This window comes from Callorhinus ursinus, unplaced genomic scaffold (genome assembly GCF_003265705.2).
Source record: "Callorhinus ursinus isolate GAN/ISIS: 27379988/994484 unplaced genomic scaffold, GSC_fseal_2.0 scaffold14, whole genome shotgun sequence".
Lineage (NCBI taxonomy): Eukaryota > Metazoa > Chordata > Mammalia > Carnivora > Otariidae > Callorhinus > Callorhinus ursinus.
In genome coordinates this window covers 33,394,591-33,414,666 of record NW_027397076.1, presented here as the reverse complement: position 1 = coordinate 33,414,666, position 20,076 = coordinate 33,394,591, and the positions used below count along the sequence as shown (strand labels likewise).

Here is a 20,076-nt window from a genome sequence, read left to right as displayed (position 1 = left end):
CTCTCTCTCTCTCTCTCTGTCTTTCATGAGTAAATAAATAAAATCTTAAAAAAAAAAAAAGCAATGGAAAATTAATGCAATTTCTTTTACCCATTTTCTAATTGGATTTTTTAAATGTTGAGTTTTGGGAGTTGCTTATAAAAGTTAGGTACTAGTCCTTTGTTGGGTTTGTGGTTTGCAAATGTTTTACCCTAGTCTATAGCTTGTTTTTTTCATCCTTTTCAACCTGGAGAGCAAAAGTTTTTAACTTTGATAAAGTCTAATCTATCCACTTTTCCTTTACGGATTATGATTTTGATGTCAAGTCTAAGAATTCTGCCTAACCCTACATTCTGAATATTTTCCTCTATTTTTTCCAATTATTTAAAAATTGCGATAAAATTTACCATTGCAGCCACTGTTTAAGTGTACAATTCAGTGGTATTTATTTATTTATTTTTAAAGATTTTATTTACTTATTTGACAGAGAGAGCACAAGCAGGGGGAGTGGCAGGCAGAGGCAGAGGGAGAAGCAGGCTCCCCGCAGAGCAGGGGGAGCCCGATGTGGGGCTCGATCCTAGGACCTGAGCCGGAGGTAGTCGCTTAACCAACTGAGCCACCCAGGCGCCTCTTTAGTCTGACTGTTCTAAGAGTTCAGGAAACGTAGAGGTCAATAAGTAGTGGCAAAGTTGAGAAGTCTTAACAGATGATGTGTGACATGGGATAAGTTCTGAAAGACAAATAGTTTGGTCAGAAACTGAGGTGAGGGGAATCAAACTGAATGGGTAATTAAATGTAGTTCACAGAGGGGAGTAATCACTTTCAGCTGATAGTGTGGCACAGCTGAGTAAGACATGTATCAGTAATGAAGTCTAATTCAGCTATAAAGCAGCTTGTGATTTGGCAAATCATTAATCTCTTAAGAGACTCAATTTCTTCAAATGAAAAACATGGGGAGACGAATGCTAAAGTTCTGCCCAGGTCTAAAGTTGCTTTAGGATACTCAGATTCTTTTACATCAGGTAACTTTTTGAGTGATAAGTTATAATTAGCGAATGACTATATAGTTCACAGGAGTGAACTCAGGAACTATAAAATTACTTACTCCCATGAAAACAGTAATTATTTTAAGTTACAGGGAGCCCCATTACTTTATTTACATTTATATGCATGCTTTTAAAAACCTGTCCATTTGTTTCATGTAAGTGTACTATGATTTTCTCTTCTAATATAGTAAAAAACTAAAACATGAAACAAACTACACTGAAATCCTGACCTTGTTTCTTCCCTTTGCATATAGAGGATATCACTGAAAAAGGAAAATGGTCTCTTTCCTTTTGAATGTAAAGCCTAACTGTGCCATTTGTAAAGAACTGATTTAATTTGTTAAACAAACCTTTATTTAGTATCTGCTATGGGTCAGGCATTTGTGCCAAGAGTGATGATCATAGCAATGAAAGTGTAGTTCCTACCTTCCATTAGTTCACAACCTAGCAGGGAAAGGAAGGCAGGTCAGTAAACCAGGTATTTTACAGTGTGATACCATGGGAGTGCAAAGATGGATCCTCTGTAATTAATGTCTGCTTTGGCCTGCCCAGCAACCACTCCCCTTTTTTCTAGAATGGTTCCTGATTTTTCTCTGGGAATTACCCTTCCCGTCATTCTCTGTACTTGACTGGAGCTGTAGGCATATGAGTCAAATCTGGCCAATTAGAACATCTATATATTTTGGGACACAGTGATTGGTTTAGAGATCCAAGCCAAGCCAATCTGCTGCAGTTCAAGGGATCTTGGGACACAGCATGGTATATTCAGGGAACAGCAGGTATTTGGCTATGGTTGGCAACTTGGGTCTGAGTGGGTAAGGTTGGGAGATAAAGCTAAAATAATAGGCAAGAACAGTTTATGAAGGGCCTTATATGTTATGCTGGAGAATTTGGACTCTTTCCTTGAAGAGATGTAAAGCCATTAAGGGATTTTAAGCAGGGAGTTCACATGATCACATTTATGCTTTGGGAAGACAAATTTGGTGGGGTTATGAATTATTAGGGGGAAGATGAAGCAGAAAGCAAGGGAATGAATTAAGATGCAAACTAGGGGTAACCAGAGACCTCAACTGTAAGAGTGGTAGTGGGGATAGGAAGGAGAGACACAGTGGGGATGTTTGCCATGAGTTCTCCAGAAAACTCATGCCATGAGTTACCCAGAACTGGGTAACATGATAGCAACACTTTCCTGGAGAAATTGTGCTCTGTCTGCATCTCTAATTCAGCAAATGGTAGTAAATTTCAGAGAACAAAAGCAAAATTTAAGACTGCTTCTCAAAGTTAAACATGCACAAAAATCACCTGGAGATCTTGTTAAAATGCAACTTTTGATTCAGTAGTTCTGGGGTGGGACCTGAGATTCTGCATTTCTTTTTTTATCTCTTTTTAAATTAATTAACATATAATGTATTATTTGTTTCAGGGGTACAGGTCTGTGATTCATTAATCGTTTATAATACCCAGTGCTCATTACAACACATACCCTCCCCAATGTGAGATTCTGCATTTCTAACAAGCTTCCAGATGCTGCTGGTCTGCAGACTATATTTTGAGGAGCAAAGATTTAGGATTTTTTGAGGTGTGATGGGTCATTCAAGTAAAAAGGTCCAGCAGGCAACAGGTGTGGGCCCTAAATTTTAGGAGAGACTTGGGCTGGAGATATTTCAGTCATTAGCACATAGGAGGTGATGATGTCAGAATATATAAAGATAATGGTCTAGGAATGTGCTTGGAAAAAAGTAAAAGAAGCCCAAGGATAGCCCATGGATAGTCAATGCCAGCATTTAAGGGGCATCTGAAGGATGAGGCTTTAAAACATGGAGGCAGCAGGTGAAACTAGGATGCCAAGTTTACAGTGAGAAAGCTTTAATTCCCAAACTTATTATATAAATAATAGCTGCCATTTATTGAGTGTTCTATTCCAGGCAGTGTACTAGGGCTTCAACTTTTCTCCAAAACACAGGATGTAAGAAATGTCTGTTAAAAAATTCCTTTAACCACACCCAATTACTTTGAGCTGGTGGAAAGTTTAATGTGGGTCACTATTAAGGATCTACACACCATACCTAGGATTGTATGAAGGTTCTAGGGGTCTTACTCAATCCAGTTCTTTTGGGAAGGCCTCATCTTCACTCAGGGCTGGTAACTAATATGCTCACTTCCCCAGCTCATTTATCCTGATAGTGACTTGCTTTGCTAATTCAATGCCAAGCTTGGACATGGGGTCTTGGCCGTGATTGGAATCTCTGATGCCTAGTGTGCAGCCTCCCTAATGGATACTACAAATCTATTCCCTTGGAAGGTCTTGCCACTTCCCTTACACATTTGGTTCCTGATATTCACAGAACTTTCAATCCTCCTTTTTTGTTACTCCCTTTGGTTGCCACTTAACCAACCTGTAAAGTCTCCAGCCTCTCGCCATTGTTCGGAGAGAAAATCACCTCAGTGGGTACAGATGTTTTGACACAAAGGGGCCATTTATTCCGCCCTGGGGCAAGGAAAGTCCCAGATCTTTGGGGTCACCCTCTGGCATTCTACTCCTCTCTACCCCCCCACCCCCCGCATTCTTTTGCAGCCCTGAGAACAAAACAGTATCTTAATATCTCAACAAATCATCTTGACACACGTGCACTGACCCATGAGATCCCTACAACCACTCCATGGGTAATCATTTTACATACTGAAGCTTGGATGAATTCAGAAACTTGTTTCAAGTCACACAGCTATTAAGTAACTGTGTAGGAGCTATGAGCTATGTGCTCTGGACTCCGGAGCAACGAGGGCGTGGTATTATCGCATTCCTATCAAAATACCTTACTCAAGGTCATGTGTGAGTTGCAGTAATCAGACTCAAATTCAGAAACTTCACAAACAGAAGGGGAAAGTCTCTGTGTGGGTGCTCGGATAGAGGGCTGGGATTCCTTTAATCTTCGCCACAGTCTTACTATCCCGATTTTCAGATGAGAAACAGAGGCTGAAGGTGTGACTTACCTATGGCCACAAAGCCAGGACCACGTTTACTGGCTCCTAATATATGTTCTTGCCATCATACCAAACAGAAATGGCCTGTGAGTGGCTCAAAGTCTCGTCCCCAAGAAAACGAAAAGGCAAACACACTTTAATTTAGCTTCCCTCCTTGGGGGAAAATTGGCGCATGCGCAGTATGCACCAGAGACCCCACCCTAGCGGCCCGTGATCCACTGAGTACGCATGCGCCAGGCTTTTCTTCTCACCCGCCCCTTCGCTCCGTGCTGTTCCCTCCACTCCCCGCCCCTTTCCCGCCCGGATATCAGCCTAGTTTTGACGGATGTTGTGAATCCGAGAGACACGTGAGGCGCTGCTACGTCATCACAGGCACGCGAAGGAAACATGGCGGCGGCGGGTGTTGTGAGCGGGAAGGTAAGTAACGGCCCCGGCGAACGTCCCTACTTTTCTCTGGGACGATGTGCTTTTGTTGCTTGGAGGCCGGTCGGGGAGGGACGTGAAGGCCATTCTGTATCAGGAACAGCTTGTGGCGGATGTAAGAGACGAGGACTTGGTCGTGTCAGCTGTTTTCTCGAGATTGCCGGCTCAGTCCGGGAATTAGAAACCGGCTCCTGCTTCAAGGCCAGCTAGGCCTCGGGCGCTGTTCCGCTCTGCACTGCCCCGCAGCAGGGGGCTTTAATTTGTATTACTTTTTCTAAGAGACAGGTAGTTGCCTAGTTCCTTTCTTTTGTGGTTCACTTTTTCCTGACTCTAGTTCTTTAGATCTACTCTTCTGACTCCAGCGTCTTTTTTTTTCTTTTCCTTTGCGGCGTTAATCTAACTTTCCCGTCTTTCTCTGCTTCACTCCGGTGAAGGCATCTTTGCCCCCATGGGGAGGAGCTGAAAACAGGTGTTGTGCAGCTGTGCACTGAGAAGAAAAGAGTGTATTGGATTCATTTTTACCAGACTGCCGAGTTGGCTGGTGCTTGTGAGCAGCAGGGCATGTTTCCACTCAGGGAGCAGGAGATTTACACCATCTCACTCTTGTCTAGGAAGGCGTTAGTTACTGTATTTCTTAGAGGTCTCTATGATGTTCTCGTGGGGGAGTATCTGTAATCCTGTCTTAACTCCCTCCTAGTTCGTTAGGAGCTAGAATTAGTGCGGAGGAGATTTCGTTGTATATTGCCTATATGCGTTCCGAGGGCACATCTTAATGCCTGTTATTTAGGACTGTCATGACATGCCACAGGCAGTATTTCCTATTGCGGGAGTATTTCGTAAACAGTTGGGTCTGGTGATGACTCATGGAAAACTAATGACTACGTATTTACTTGTCACCGATAGCTTCCTCTGGTCATCGAGTTTGAGTCATTTTCTCTATGCTGCTCTCCTTATCCCATTTTGAATTATTTGACAACTTTTGTGGTTTGGTGTATGGACCACTAGACTTGGCCGCAGAATAACACATATGGTCTTGGTTTTGCTGTTACTTTGAAGTGTGACCTTGGGAAACTGAGCAAGTGTGACTTTTCTGTCCTTCGTAAATTTTTTCTCCAGAATAGTGGTGGTGCCAATTGTTATTTGTATTGGAGTTGTTGGGATTACGTGAAATAATAAAAACATTAAGAAAGATTTCATACTTCTACATATTGGCTATTTTAAATGATAGATTGGTCATAGTTTTTTTTGATTATTCATGCTCTTTGATTGTCTTGTTAGTTTTTAAGTCTTCATAGCAGATGCTGATTTTCTATTTGACTCATTACATACTTCAAAGTTATCCTGCTTGATTTTCTGTCTGGACCGATTCAATTTAGGTCTTTCCAAGAAGGGATCCTTTCCATTTGAACTCTGCTTCCCTCTTTCAGGCATGGATTGTTTTTGAGAGAATCCTTGAGATGATGAAGCCCAGTGATGAAATATAAGACTTTTTTCACCCTTTCCTTCCAGTCACTCTCTTTCATAATCTGACCTTTTTTTTTTTTAAGATTTTATTTATTTGAGAGAGAGAATGAGCACAAGAAAGGGGAAGGTCAGAGGGAGAAGCAGTTCCGGATGCAGGACTCAATCCCAGGACTCCAGGACCATGACCTGAGCCGAAGGCAGTCGCTCAACCAACTGAGCCACCCAGGCGCCCCCATAATCTGACATTTTTATAAAGATTTTATTTATTTATTTATTTTAGAGAGAGATAGCATGAGCGGGGCAGGGGCAGAGGAAGAGAGAGAATCTCAAGCAGACTCCCTGCTGAGCGTGGAGCCCCCACATAGGGCTCAATGCCATGACTCAGAGGTAAGGACCTGAGCTGGAATCAAGAGTTGTGCACTCAGCTGACTGAGCCACCCAGGTGCCCCCATAATCTGATTTCTTAAAATTAGTCTTTTATGTCATAACTGTGCTTCATCATCTCATTTATTCTTACTCATAATTTGACACCCATTACCATCATACCACCTAAATTACGTTTCTGTGCCAAAAGCTCCTCCTCTCCCAAATAATACCATCATGACGAGCAAAACCCAGTTATTCTTCCCTCAGTAAGTTCAGATCTAGTTTAATGGTATCATCATTCAGTGGTTGCATGTAAAACAAACTTGGAGACGTCCATTTCAATAAAAATTTATCAAGAACCAAGTCCTACCAGTTTACCTTAAAGAAGTTTCTTAAATTTCTGCATACTCTTCATTCTCTGTTTTTAGTCCATTTAGTCCACCTCTAGTCTCGAGTTCTTAGCTGATTTTTCTCCTTGTTGCAGTTTCTTTGCCCGCAGTCCCCTCTCTACACCACCACTGGAAGGTTTTTTGTTTTTTGGGTTTTTTTTGGTAATGTACAAATCTGATTGTCTCTTGCTTTAAAAAAACAAAATCTGGGTTGCCTGAGTAGCTTGGTCCATTAAGCATCTGATTCTTAATTTTGGCTCCGGTGGTGATCTCAGGGTCATGACATGGAGCCCTGCATCAGCTCTGCACTCAGCACGCAGTCTGCTTGAGATTCTTTTTTTCCCTCTGCCCCTACCCAGCCTGTGCGCAGGCATGCACACACACGTTTTCTCCTCTCTCTCAAAATAAATAAAATCTTAAAAAAAAAATCTTTATTTTGTTACTGTCACCATTAAAATAATACTAAAGGCTGCTTAACATGGTATAAAAAGCCGTGTTCCCTTTCTGGCTTTATCTTATGCTTCCCTCCTTTCCAGTCTTGTTCCTTTGGGAACAAAGGCTTTGTTCTTATATATATATATATATAGATGTGAGAGAGTGAGTGTGTATATGTGTATATATGTGTATTTCTTTATCCCCATACCGCTCCCACCCAAAGGCTCAGCTAAGACCTATCTAGCTTAGAAACCTAGGGCAGTGGATATTAATCAAGGCTCACAAGAACCACATGTGGTACTTTTCAAAAATATAGATGCTGGTGGATAGAATCAGTGTTGAGATCTAGGATGTAGAGTAATTTTTCTAACAGTTTTGCTTGCTTTGAACTTTGAGTGTAGGAAGTAATCAAGGAAGTTAATCTCTGTCATATGGAGAAGCAGTGTAAGATAACAGTTAAGAGTTTGGATTCTGGATCCAAACCAGTTTCAAAAAACTAACTTCACACTTACTAGGGACGTCAGTCAAATTACGTAACCTTTCTGTGCTTCAGTCTCCTCGTTTGTAATATGGGGATGATATAGTACCTACTTTATGGGACGGTGAAGAGAATCAATAAGTAAATATATTAGAACAAATCCTAGCACGTGGTAGATGCTGTGTAGGTGTTCGTAATCTCAATTTCTCTGTAAGTCATTGGGTATAGCAGAATTTTAAAGATTTACAGTATGGTTTTGGTATGGGTATAAACTTCATTTTTGAAGTTAGCTCTACCTCTAATTCTCATTTTTACTTTAGGAATTGAAAAATACCTTGTTTTAGAAATCATGTAGTTTTGATGAATGAAAAATCATCCCAGTTGGGCAGTGGTTAAGGAGATGGAGCTTGATTGTCTGGGTTCAGACTCTGGCTCCACTGCTTTATGGCTGTATACTTTGGGCAAATTTCTTAACTTCTTGTGCCCAGTGTTCCCATTTGTAAATGAGGAATAATTATATTTCCATCATGGAATTGTAAAGAGGATTAAATGAGTTAATATTTGCAAAGCATTCAGAACAGTGCCTGGTGTCAAGTAAGTGCTCAATAAATGTTAGCTGCTACTATTGTTAAGGAAAATCTTTCAGATTTCTTAAACATTATAAAATTATTATTGGTTAGGAAATAGTTGAGTATTTATTTTTGCTGCCATTTTCCACAAAGATTTAAGCTGCTCACAAATATAAAAGCAATATAGTTATGTAAAATACATTAGAAAAAAAGGTAGAAGGAAAGTAAGGGTAAAAAAAGTAAATGGTACTGGAAGTATATTTATTAAATAAACTGTATGCTTTAGTGGGCCACAGTTTAGCTCTTAAGTTTTTTAGCAGCTAAAGTAAAGAGGGGAACCTGATCCATTATAAGGATGATAGGATCCACAGTCAAAAAAAACCAAAAGCAAAACCCCAAAAAACAAGTTTCTGAAGGGTAGACCAGAGAATAAAGTCTCCTGTAGCTTTTTGTACTATGTAATATAATGTATGTACTTATATGGTGTATTGCATCTTTTTTTTTTTTTTTTTTTTTTTAGAGATTATGTGAGGGAGGAGGATAGTGTGAGAGTCTGTGGGGGGAGGGGCAGAGGGAGAGAGAAACTCAAGCGGACTCTACACTGAATGTGGAGCCTGATGTGGGGCTCCATCCCATGATCCCTGAAATCATGACCTGAGCCGAAACCAAAAGTCGGACACTCAACCAACTGCACCATGAGGTGCCTCTGTATCTTTTTGGTAATAAAAAAGGACCCTGTAATACCTCTAGGATGCTGATAGTTTTATGCCAGTGGGTAGTTCAGTAGTTACTAAATACAGGGTACCAATTTGACATCTTCAGGTCTCTGATGATTTGACTAAATCAAGCGTAGGTTTTTGTCAGCATGCGGATGAATTCAATTTTGCATGAATGTAATTTTTAGCTGAGCTTTTGAAAACAGGTTTGAGTTTGATTAGAAACCCTGATTAGTTCTTAGAGTTCAGCTTTTTTTTTTTTTTAACTGTCTGTCTGTAGAACAATATGTTTTAACGGTCAGCCAAACAGAGAAAGTGACGTTCTCTTGTGAATATTGAGGGGAGAAATAGGGACACTGCCTGTAAAGACCATCTTGTGTCTTCTATAACTGGTGGACAGAATTAATTAATGGAATGAGTTGAATTTACCTATCACAGAAAAGGCAGGAGAAAGGAGATAGCCTGAAATAGGTTTTGGCCTTAGACCCACTGCTCTGATTGTTAGTTTACTTTCATTCATTTATCCAACAAATATTTATTAAGCATCTGATTTGTTCCAAGCACTATATTAGGCATTGGGTGTGTATCAGATAGCCCCTTACATTCTATCTTAAAGACTTAAGTTCTTTAGAGGGAAAATACTCAGTAACACCCACCTCTTTGTCTTGTCTAAATAAGAAATGCAAAATAAATTTCACGTCCTTGAAGTAGGTGCTATTTTTAGTGAATGTTTGTATTCTGAAGACCAGTAAACTGACTCATTATGAGGGCAGGGCCTGAAGTGTTTCACCTGCATCTAGCCAAGATTCTGGCACATAGTAGGTATTCAGTGATTAGGAATGAGCAAGAAGATAGAGAAAATGAGTGGGGAGAGATGGAATCACTGAGTCCTCTTGTTTTGGAGTTAAAAAGTTCTATTTTAGTACAGTTGGGTTTCACTCTGTTTTTACCCTGATTGTTTTAGAATTTAGTTCTGTTGGAAAAAAACACGAAACAATTGGGAAATCAGCTGTTATTTTTTAAGAGTTTGCTTTGATGGCACTCTTAGTAGCAATTCATGTAACTTGAATTTGGCCCCTTCTAACTTGTAACTTGAAATTGGCCCCTTCTAATTCCCTTTAGATATGCTTATAGTCCTGTAAAACCCTTGTGCGTAAGAAATGGAAAGAATATTCTAGTATCTAGATTTTCCTGGAGAACTTTTCTTTGCCTAGACTGGATCTTATGGTAATACCTTCCTGGTGTAAAATACAATATGTCTTTTTTTTTTTTCCTGGTATTCTTTATTATTTTTTTAAAGATTTTATTTATTTGTTAGAGAGGGAGAGAGTGCACAAGTGGACAGCTGCAGGCAGAGGGAGAAGCAGGCTCCCCACTGAGCAAGGAGCCTGATGCAGGAGTTGCTCCCAGGGCTCTGGGATCATGACCTGAGCCAAAGGCAGACCCTTAACTGACTGAGCCACCCAGGCATCCCTTTTTCTGGCATTCTTTAGCAAACATTTTAGTACCTTTTGTATGTTGAGTTCTTTGGATGCTGAGTGGTTAAACATAGACTTTATTTTTGATACAGTACAGTAGTTTGCACATTTAACAAGTTAGTTTATGAGTTAATAAAAACATGGCTTTTGGGGGGAAAGAATTAAAATGTTAGGTCTTTGATGGGACATAGCTGCTGGGACTAAATGAAAAATAACCCAGCTTTTTTATTTTTACTTTTTGGTGGAAGGAAATCCTTATGAAATCTATTTACTGTCTCTTAATGTGGAATACTGTAATGTATTTGTAGTCCTTGGTATAAGAGAAGTCATTCATTTAGTCCTCATTGTACCTCCCCAGACTGCTAAATTATTCCTGTCCTCCTGTCTGACATCGTTTGGCACACTGTTGCCCTTAAGAAGCAATAATGGTTCTGCTGCCTGCCATTTGAGAATTGTAACATCCTTAATATCTCAACATCTCTATATCTTCACTCCCAGAATTTCTGTGACTTGTTATTCTTAAAACCGTTTATGTGCTACATTTCTTTTGTTCCACAGTCATTACTGATTAACTTGTCCCAAATAAAAACTCACTGTTTACTTTTTTCCTTCTGTATTCCCTATCTCCGTGAATAACCTCATCCACTCAGTTTTGTCCCTGATTTCTCTTCTCTTCCTCTCCCACATCTAATCAGTCATGAAGTCCTTCCTATCATTTCGACCTTCTAATTATATTTCTAAGCCATCTGCCTTTCTTCATCCCCACCGCCACTGCTGTACTTCAAGCCACCATGAATCTCTCCCTCCCTGGATTACTGCAGCTGTTCATTCTTGGCTCTGCAGCCAGTGTGTGTGCTTAGAAAAGGCAAGTCTGACCATGGCATTCCCCTGCTAGAACTTTTTAATGGCTTTCTAGTGGCAAAGAGTTTTCTTCAGGACAAATTCCAAACTCCCAAATTCTTGAGCATGGTTTGTATAACTCTTTTGTGATCTGATATGGCCTCTACTCTTGTCTCTGAACTCTTTTACCTCTACTGTCTGGTCTGGATTGCAGCTATGCACTGAACTCCCGCTTCCTGTGTAAAACATAAACTTTTTGCCAAGAGCATAAACCCTTTTGTAGTTAAAATTGACATTCTCCAGGTCTGTTTCCATATCCCTCTAATTAAGTCTTTCTGATTTCTCGTCCTGCCGAGTCCTTAGGTCTAGATTAGATATCATTTAGTAGGTCCTACTGTGGTATCCTATTCATGCTGTTTTCTTCTCCTAATCCCCTCTTAGATTGTAAATGCTATGAAGGCAGTGACTGAATCTTACGTATTTATACCTAGAAACATGCTCTGTGCCTGGCACATTGTATGCATTCATTGTTATTTTTTGGAGAAATAGCTGAAAATGACATCTCATTCAGGAGCCAGTGCATACTTCCGTCACACTCTGCTATGACAGTTTATTTACTGGTTTACATGACATTACTGGTTTAGGCAGATAATTTTTTTTGGTGTGTGTTTTTCCACCAAAATCTTTTATTCCCAGCATTTCGTTGAAGCTTCATAAACGTGTTGAGTGTATGAGTAAAGAAACTTCTGAATCAGATTAGGTGGAGTGGGGGCGGTGGGAAGAGTTTGGATGGGCTATTGGTCTTTTGAGGGATTTAGAAGTTATCTGCAGAGAGAATGTGTAATGAAGAGAGAATAAGAGTGCACACATAAAAAGGCACAAGGCTTTGAGGGAACAGGTGAGTTCAAAGTGGCCCAAGGCAGGAGGTTGGTATGTATTGGGGAGTGTCAGGTGTTGATTAGCTGCGGAGGTAAAATATAGAGGGTGCAGTCAGAAGGATTTTTAAGCTCAGGCATGGCATAGTCATGTACATTTTATAAAGATCAATTTTGGCAGTGGTTTACACATTACTCACTTTACACAAATTATTGAAAGGTGACTAGATTGGGAGAAGAGAGACCAGAATGTTATTTTGGCAACTCAGGATAGAAATGATGAGGGGTCAAAGTCAGAGGTGAAGGTTTGAGGGATTTAGGAGATAGGATGGGGATGATGAGAAAAAGGATAACGGGGTGGATGGGATGTCTTTGACAGCTGGGGATATCAGGAGAGCAGATTTAGGGTAAAACATACTGAGCTTAAGATGCCTGTGGTTATTCAAATGAAATATCAAGTAGGTGCTTAGATATTTGGGTGTGGAGTTCATTAGAATTTCTAGGTTCACTCTGGTATTTTGTGGGGATAACCTTCTCTAACCAAAGTTTAAGTTTTCAATATGCTTAATGGTTTTAAAGATTTTTTATTTATCTGACAGAGAGAGACACAGCGAGAGAGGGAACACAAGCAGGGGGAGTGGGGGAGGAAGAAGCAGGCTTCCCGCTGAGCAGGGAGCCCGATGTGGTGCTCGATCCCAGGACCCTGGGACCATGACCTGAGCCGAAGGCAGACGCTTAATGACCGAGCCACCCAGGCACCCCCTGCTTAATGGTTTTAAAGAAACTGAATTTTTAAAACTTTTTTTGTTATTAAATTTAGCTTATAAAATTAACATAGCTACTACAGTTCAAGAATGTATGTTATGCATAGTAGGTGTTGGATTAACATGTTTAAACAGATACTTAGGGCAAGAATTTTACCCCTAAGCTTAATAGTAAATTTGAAAAAGCTGGGTTGAATTGTAAAATTTTGAAAATAAAGATTATGATAATCATAATACAAATAAAAATCCAGTCCCATCCCACTCAGGTGTAGGAACAATATAAAAAATTACTTGCTGCTGTGTTGTGCAACTTATCTTTTCCAGCTTTTTTTGTAGGAAAGTAGCATGGTCTTGAGTTGGATAATGCCAAGTACATTCCTGTTTATCTAGAAAGTTGAATTTATCTGTTTGCCTGCCTCATTTTTGCCTTTTAATTTTAACTTTTGCTAAATTAGAGGTCATCAAGTTGATTCTAAAACATTTGCTGTTGTCTAGAGTTCTTTTAATAAGTTCTATCTGGCGGAGTTCCTTTGCTAAAGGAAAAAAATCTGCAGTTTGTTTTGCCATCAGCAGGCCATCATCACTGAGAGTTTTATAAATATACTTACCTGCTTAGGCATCTTAGCAGATATTTAAGAATAGATAAGATCCTGGAGGGCATGAGGCAGTTTTATTCCAAATGAACAACTTTTCTCCTTTTTTTAGTACTTTAATATATTGTTCTTTTTCTCCCTGTCCCAAGAGGGTGGGTAGCACTTAGAATATGCTAGCTTGTGTAAAGATTTTACCTTTTTTATAACATTGCCAGGTACATGCAAGGAACTTTATCTTGTTTATTTTTCTGTTCTTCATGATGTCTGGCATGTAATAAGTGCCTAATAATAGTTTCAATTTGAATCAATTTTATATAATTAGCTTAATACCACTAAGTGGCAAGTCTTTGTTGATAGTCGTTTGCTCCCTATGGACATCTAATCTGCAATGAAAACAGGGTTCAATCTAAATTTTTTTTTTTTTTTTGAGGCAGGATCAACTTCCCTTTTCTTTCTTTCTTTTTTTTTTTTTAAGGGAACTGTTTCTATTTACATATTTACCTTTATATGGGGTTTTACAGTTTAAAACAATAGACCTTTCATGTAATTTATTTTTCATACAGTTTGAGGTACAATTGACAATAAGTTACAACTTACTGTCATAAGTTACACATACGGTGTGTAATTTGATAACTTATGATGCATGTACATACTGTGAACCCATCAACACAATCAAGATGATGATATTTCTGCCAAAGTTTCCTCTTGACTCACAGTAATCTATCACTACTTTTACCTTGTCCATAGGCAACCACTGAGCTTCTTTTTATCACTATAGATTAGTTCACATTTTCTAGAATTTTATATAAATTCAGCGTAATTATTTTGAGATTCATTAATATTGCATGTATCATTAGTTTATTAATTTTTATTGCCAAATAGTATTCCATTGTATGGGTATACCAAGATTTGTTCATTCATTAACCTGTTGATAGACGTTTGGATTTTTTTCTACTTTTGGCTGTTACAAATAGAGCTTCTACGAAAATTGGTATAGTCTTTGTATGAACAGATGCTTTCTGTTTTCTTGGGCAAATACCACGGAGTAGAATGGCTGGATCATGTTAGTTGCACGCTTAGCATTTTAAGAAACTGCAAAGCTGTTTTCCCAAGTAGATGTACCATTTTTACATTCTCACTGTGGTGTATGAAAGTCCCAACTGTTCCACATCTCGTCAACATTTGGCATGTTAGTCTTTTTAATTATAGCCATTGTAATAGATGTGTAGTATTTCATTATGGTTTCAATTTGCATTTCCCTAATGATTAATAATGTTGAGCATCTTTTCATATGGTTATATGCCATCCCTATATCTTCCTTGGTGAAGTGTCTGTTCATATCTTTTCCCCATTTTATTTTAAACTGTGTTACTCATTTTCTTGTTACTGAGTTTTGAGAGTTCTTATGTTCTGGATATAGGTCCTTTATTAGATATGCTATGTGATTTGCAAATGTCTTTTCCCTGCCTGAGCCTTGGCTTTTCATTTGCTTGATAATGTCTTTTAAAGAGCAGAAGTGTTCAATTTTGTTGATATATCAGTTTTTTTCTTTTATGCTTTTGGTGTCATTTCTAAAAAATTTTTGCTGAACCAAGGCCATAAGATTATTTCCTATGTTTTCTTCCTCAATTTTGTAGTTTTTGTTTTTTTTTTACTTTATTTATTTGAGAGACCACATGCACACAAGCACAGTTTTGGAAGGGGCAGAGGGAGAGAGAGAATCTGAAGCAGACTCCCGCTGAGTGTGGTGCCCGACATGGAGCTTGATCTCACCCCCCTGAGATCACAACCCGAGCCTAAACCAAGAGTCAGATGCTTAACTGACTGTGCTACCCAAAAGCGCTTGTAGATTTACTTTTTACATTTAAATCTGTGACCCATTTCAATTTAATTTGTGTATGTGGTGCAGTGTATGGATTGAAGTTTATTTATTGCACACGGATGAGCAGTTTTTCAAGTGCTATTGAAAAGACTATTCTTTGCTGAATTGCTTTTGTACTTTTGTCAAAAATAAATTTACCATATATATATATGTTGATTTTTGAACTCTTTATTCTGTACTGTCAGTCTATTTCTCTTTACATCAATAGTACATTACTGTAGATTTATATTGAGTCTTATAGTGAGGTATGTCAGTGCTCCACCTTTATTCTCTTTCAAGGCTGATTTGATTATTCTAGGTCCTTTGAATTTCCACCAAACTTAGAATCAGCTTGTTAATATCTCCAAAAGAGCCTGCTGGGATTTTGAGTGGCATTGCAATCAATCTAGAGGTCAGTCTGGGGGAGAATGGACATCTTAGCAATATGATTCTCCTGAGCCATGAACATGGTGTATTTTGTATTTAATTTAGGTCCTCTTTCATTTCTCTCAAATATAATCTTCAGTTTAGGAGTCTTACACATCTATTAGACTTATAACTGAGCAGAGAAAGATAGTTGTCGTATGGTTTCACTTATATGTGGAGTATAAGAAACAGCGTAGAGGATCATAGGGGAAGGGAGGGAAAATGGAATGGAAAGAAATCAGAGAGGGAGACAAACCATGAGGAAACATAGGAAACAAACAGGGTTGCTGGAGGGGAGGTAGGTGGGGGGTTGGGGTAATTGGATGATATCAAGGCATTAAGGAGGGCATGTGATGTGATGAGCACTGGGTGTTATATGAAACTGATAAATTATTGAATACTGCATCTGAAACTAATGATGTAGTATATGTTGGCTAATTGTATTTAAATAAAAAGATTTATATCTGAGTACTTGGTAGTTTTTGATGTTATTGTAAATGCTGTATTTAATATATATTTGTTTATATATATATTAATATATAGTTGATTTTTGTATATTGATCTTGAGTCCTGGATTCTTGTAAATAAATTCACTTAGGGGGCGCCTGGGTGGCTCAGTCGTTAAGCTTCTGCCTTCGGCTCAGGTCATGATCCCAGGGTCCTGGGATCGAACCCTGCATCGGGTTCTCTGCTCGGTGGGAAGCCTGCTTCTCTCTCTCCCACTCCCCCTGCTTGTGTTCCCTCTCTCGCTGTGTCTCTCTCTCTGTCAGATAAATAAATAAAATCTTTAAAAAAAAAAATAAATTCACTTAGTTTTAGTAGCTTTTTTGTAGATTCTACTGGATTTTCTACATAGACAATCATGTCATCTGCAAATAAGTTGTATTACTTCTTTGTTCCAGTATAGATGTCTTTTATTTTTTTCTTTATTGTGATATTTAAAACCTCAAGTACAGTGTTGAACAGAGTAGTAAGACTGGACACCCTTATCTTGTTCTTGATCTTAGGAAAAAAAACATTCAGTCTTTATATGATATATGGTATCAGCTGTAGTGTTTCATAGGTGCCCTTTATCAGACTGAGAAAGCTTCCTTCTATTCTTAATTTGCTGAGTTTTTGTCAGAAATGGATGTTGGATTTTGTTGAATGCTTTTTCTGCACCTTTTAAGATCATATGGTTATTCTTTTTTTTTAATTTTTTTTTAAGATTTTATTTATTCAAAAAAAAGATTTTATTTATTCATTCGAGACAGAGATACAGAGAGAGAGAGCACGAGCAGGGGGAGAGGCAGAGGGAGAAGCAGGCTCCCCACTGAGCCAGGAGCCGAACATGGGGCTCGATCCCAGGACCCTGGGATTGTGACCCGAGCCGAAGGCAGATGCTTAACCATCTGAACCACCCAGGCGCCCCAAGATCATATGGTTATTCTTTAAAATTTTTTTCACTATGGCGAATTTACAGGGATTGAGTTTTGAATATTAAACCAACTGCAAGTGAGATAAACCCCACTTGGTCATGAAGTATTTTCATTTTTGCATATTGTTGGATTCAATTTGCTAAATTTTGTTTAGAATTTTTACATCTAAGTTCATGAGATATATTGGTCTATAGTTTTATATTCTTGTAATGTTTTAGTTTCATTTTGGTGTCACGGTAATAATTCTGGCCTCATAGAATGGTTGGGAAGTTACTCTTCAATTTCCTGAAAGAGTTTGTGTTGGGTTGGTATTACTTCTTAAATATTTGGCAAAACTCATCAGTAGAAGCATCTGGGCCTGGAATTTTCTTTGTCTTAAGGTTTTTAACTACAAATTCAATTTCCTTTATTGATACTGGGCTACTCAGGTTATCTGTTTCATCTTGAGTGAGCTTTGATAGCTTTGTCTCTTAAGGAATTTATCTGTTTTGTCTAAGTTGTCAAATTTATTAATCTAAGGTCAAGAAATTTCTTAGTATCTTTTTTCCCTTTTTTCCTTAGTATCTTTTTTCTGTGTGTAAATCTGTAGTGATGTTAATGCTCTAATTCTTAATATTGGTTAGTTTGTCTTTTGTTTTTTCCTTATCAGTCTGGCTAGAGTTTTACCAGTTTTATTCTTAAAGAAGTAGTATTTGGTTTCATTGATTTCCCCCTCCCCCATTTCTCTTTTTTCTCTTTTTATTGATTTCTACTCTGATCTTTATTTCTTTCTGCTTGCTTTGGGTTTCATTTGCAATTCTTTTTCTACTATCTTAAGGTAGAGGCTGAGGTCATTAATTTGAGGCCTTTTTTCTTTTCTAATAAAGGCATGTAGTACTATCTATTTCCCACTGACTATGCACTGCTTAGTGACACTGCACAAATTTTTTTTTTTAAAGATGATTCATTTATTTATTTGGGAGAGAGAGAGCATGAGCGGGGTGGGGGGCAGGGGAAAGAGGGAGAAGCAGACTCCCTGCTGGGCAGGGTGCCCGATGTGGGGCTCGATCCCAGGACCCTGGGATCATGACCTGAGTTGAAGACAGACGCCCAATCAACTGAGCCACCCAGGTATCCTGACACTGCATAAATTTTGATATGTGTTTGCATTTTTTTTTTAAGCTTTTATTTTTTTGAGGTAGAGAGAGCGTGAGTGGGGGGCGGGGGGAGGCACAAGGTGGAGGGAGGCACAGAGGGAGAGGGAGGCACAGTGGGAGAGGAAGAAATAGGCTCCCCACTTTTTAAACCTGATTGTCTCTATATTTAAAATATTTTTAGGTAGCATAGAGTTTGGTTTGTCAGACTATCCAGTCTGACAACCTCTTTTTAGTTGGAGTCTTTAGATGATTTACATTTTTTTTTTAAAGATTTTATTTATTTATTTGAGAGAGAGAGAGAATGAGAGATAGAAAGCACGAGAGGGAAGAGGGTCAGAGGGAGAAGCAGACTCCCCGCTGAGCAGGAAGCCCGATGTGGGACTCGATCCCAGGACTCCAGGATCATGACCTGAGCTGAAGGCAGTCGCTTAACCAACTGAGCCACCCAGGCGCCCTAGATGATTTACATTTAATGCAATTACTGATGTGGTTAAATTTAAATCTGTCATTTTGCTATTTGTTGTCTATTTGTCCCATCTTTTCTTTGTTTCATTTTCTATTTCTGCCTTCTTTGTGATTAACAGAGTAGTTTTAATTATTCCATGTTTACTTCCTTTGTTGACTTATTAACTGTATCTCTTGTTTTAGAGATTGCTTTAGGGCTTATAGTATACATCTTTACTACTTTAACTTCTACATTTTTAACATTTAACATTTATCTCCGAGAGTTATACTACTTGGCGTAAAGTATAAGAACTTAGAATAATATACTTCCATTTCTCTTCTCCTGACCTTTGTGTTATTTTTATTTTACTTTGCGTGTGTTACAAACCCACAAAACAAAGATATACATACATTTATCTAGTTGTGCTTTCTTTTTTTCTCTTTTATTTTAAATTCTGGTGTGGTTATGGAATATTACTCAGCCATCAGAAAGGATGAATACCTACCATTTGCATCGACGTGGATGGAACTGGAGAGTATTTTGCTAAGTGAAATAAGTCAATCAGAGAAAGACAATTATCATATGGTTTCACTTATACATGGAACATAAGGAATAGTGCAGAGGGCCACAGGGGAAGGGAGGGAAAAGTGAACGGGAAGAAATCAGGGAGGGAGACGAACCATGAGAGACTCTGGACTCTGGGAACCAAACTGAGGGTTACAGAAAGGAGGGGGGTGGGGGAGAATGGAGTAATTGGGTGATGGGTATTGAGGAGGGCACATGTTGTAATTAGCACTGGGTGTTATATGCAAATAATGAATCATTGAACACTACATCAAAAACTAAAGATATACTATATGTCGGCTAACTGAACATAAAAAAAAGAAACAAAATTGTGGTATGGTTAACATAAAGTGTTATATTAGTTTCAGGTATACAATATAGTGAAAAAATATGGAACACTTCACAAATTTCCATGTCATGCTATTCTTCTCTGTGTATTGTTCCAATTTTAGTTTATGTGCTTCATTCTACTTACGCTTTAAACAAAGAGATTTGATTAACAAGGAATAAAATGTGTTTATCCACATAGTTAACCATTTTGGGTGGCTTTCATTTCTGTGTGTAGATTCAGATTTCCTTCTAGTATAATTTGTTCTGCCTGAAAGACTTCCTTTAACATTTTTTGTAATGGATCTGATGGTGAGGGAATTTTTTTTAGCTTTTATATGTCTGAAAACTATTTTATCTTCTTTTTTTGATGATTTCTCATATTTTAATAATCAGTGGGGTGACAGAGCCATCAGTGAATGTGTCATCAAGAATCATGTGAACAGTAGATGGAATACACAATACTTTCAGCATAGTATAGCAAGCTCTTTTCTGGTACAAC

General features: G+C 38.5%; 1 protein-coding gene and 1 long non-coding RNA gene across 4 annotated transcripts in view; one reads left to right on the top strand and one right to left on the bottom strand.

Annotated features, from left to right (window-relative positions):
* LOC112832366 (uncharacterized) overlaps positions 1–4,190 on the bottom strand; it is an 11,780-nt gene extending 7,590 nt beyond the window's left edge. The window contains exon 1 of the long non-coding RNA XR_003210371.2: positions 4,017–4,190. This is a non-coding gene — a long non-coding RNA (uncharacterized lncRNA). The remainder of the gene's footprint in view (positions 1–4,016) is intronic.
* A 127-nt stretch (positions 4,191–4,317) lies between these two features.
* The window catches only part of TBC1D15 (TBC1 domain family member 15), an 81,097-nt gene continuing 65,338 nt past the window's right edge, over positions 4,318–20,076 (top strand). The window contains exon 1 of one of the 3 annotated variants that reach the window (XM_073900658.1): positions 4,318–4,424. In XM_073900658.1, the coding sequence (XP_073756759.1) occupies positions 4,395–4,424 (30 nt within the window). In that variant the 5' untranslated portion in view covers positions 4,318–4,394. Of the gene's footprint in view, positions 4,425–6,170; positions 6,282–20,076 lie in introns of those variants that run through there. The other 2 variants (XM_073900657.1, XM_025883021.2) reach the window with 2 other exon arrangements.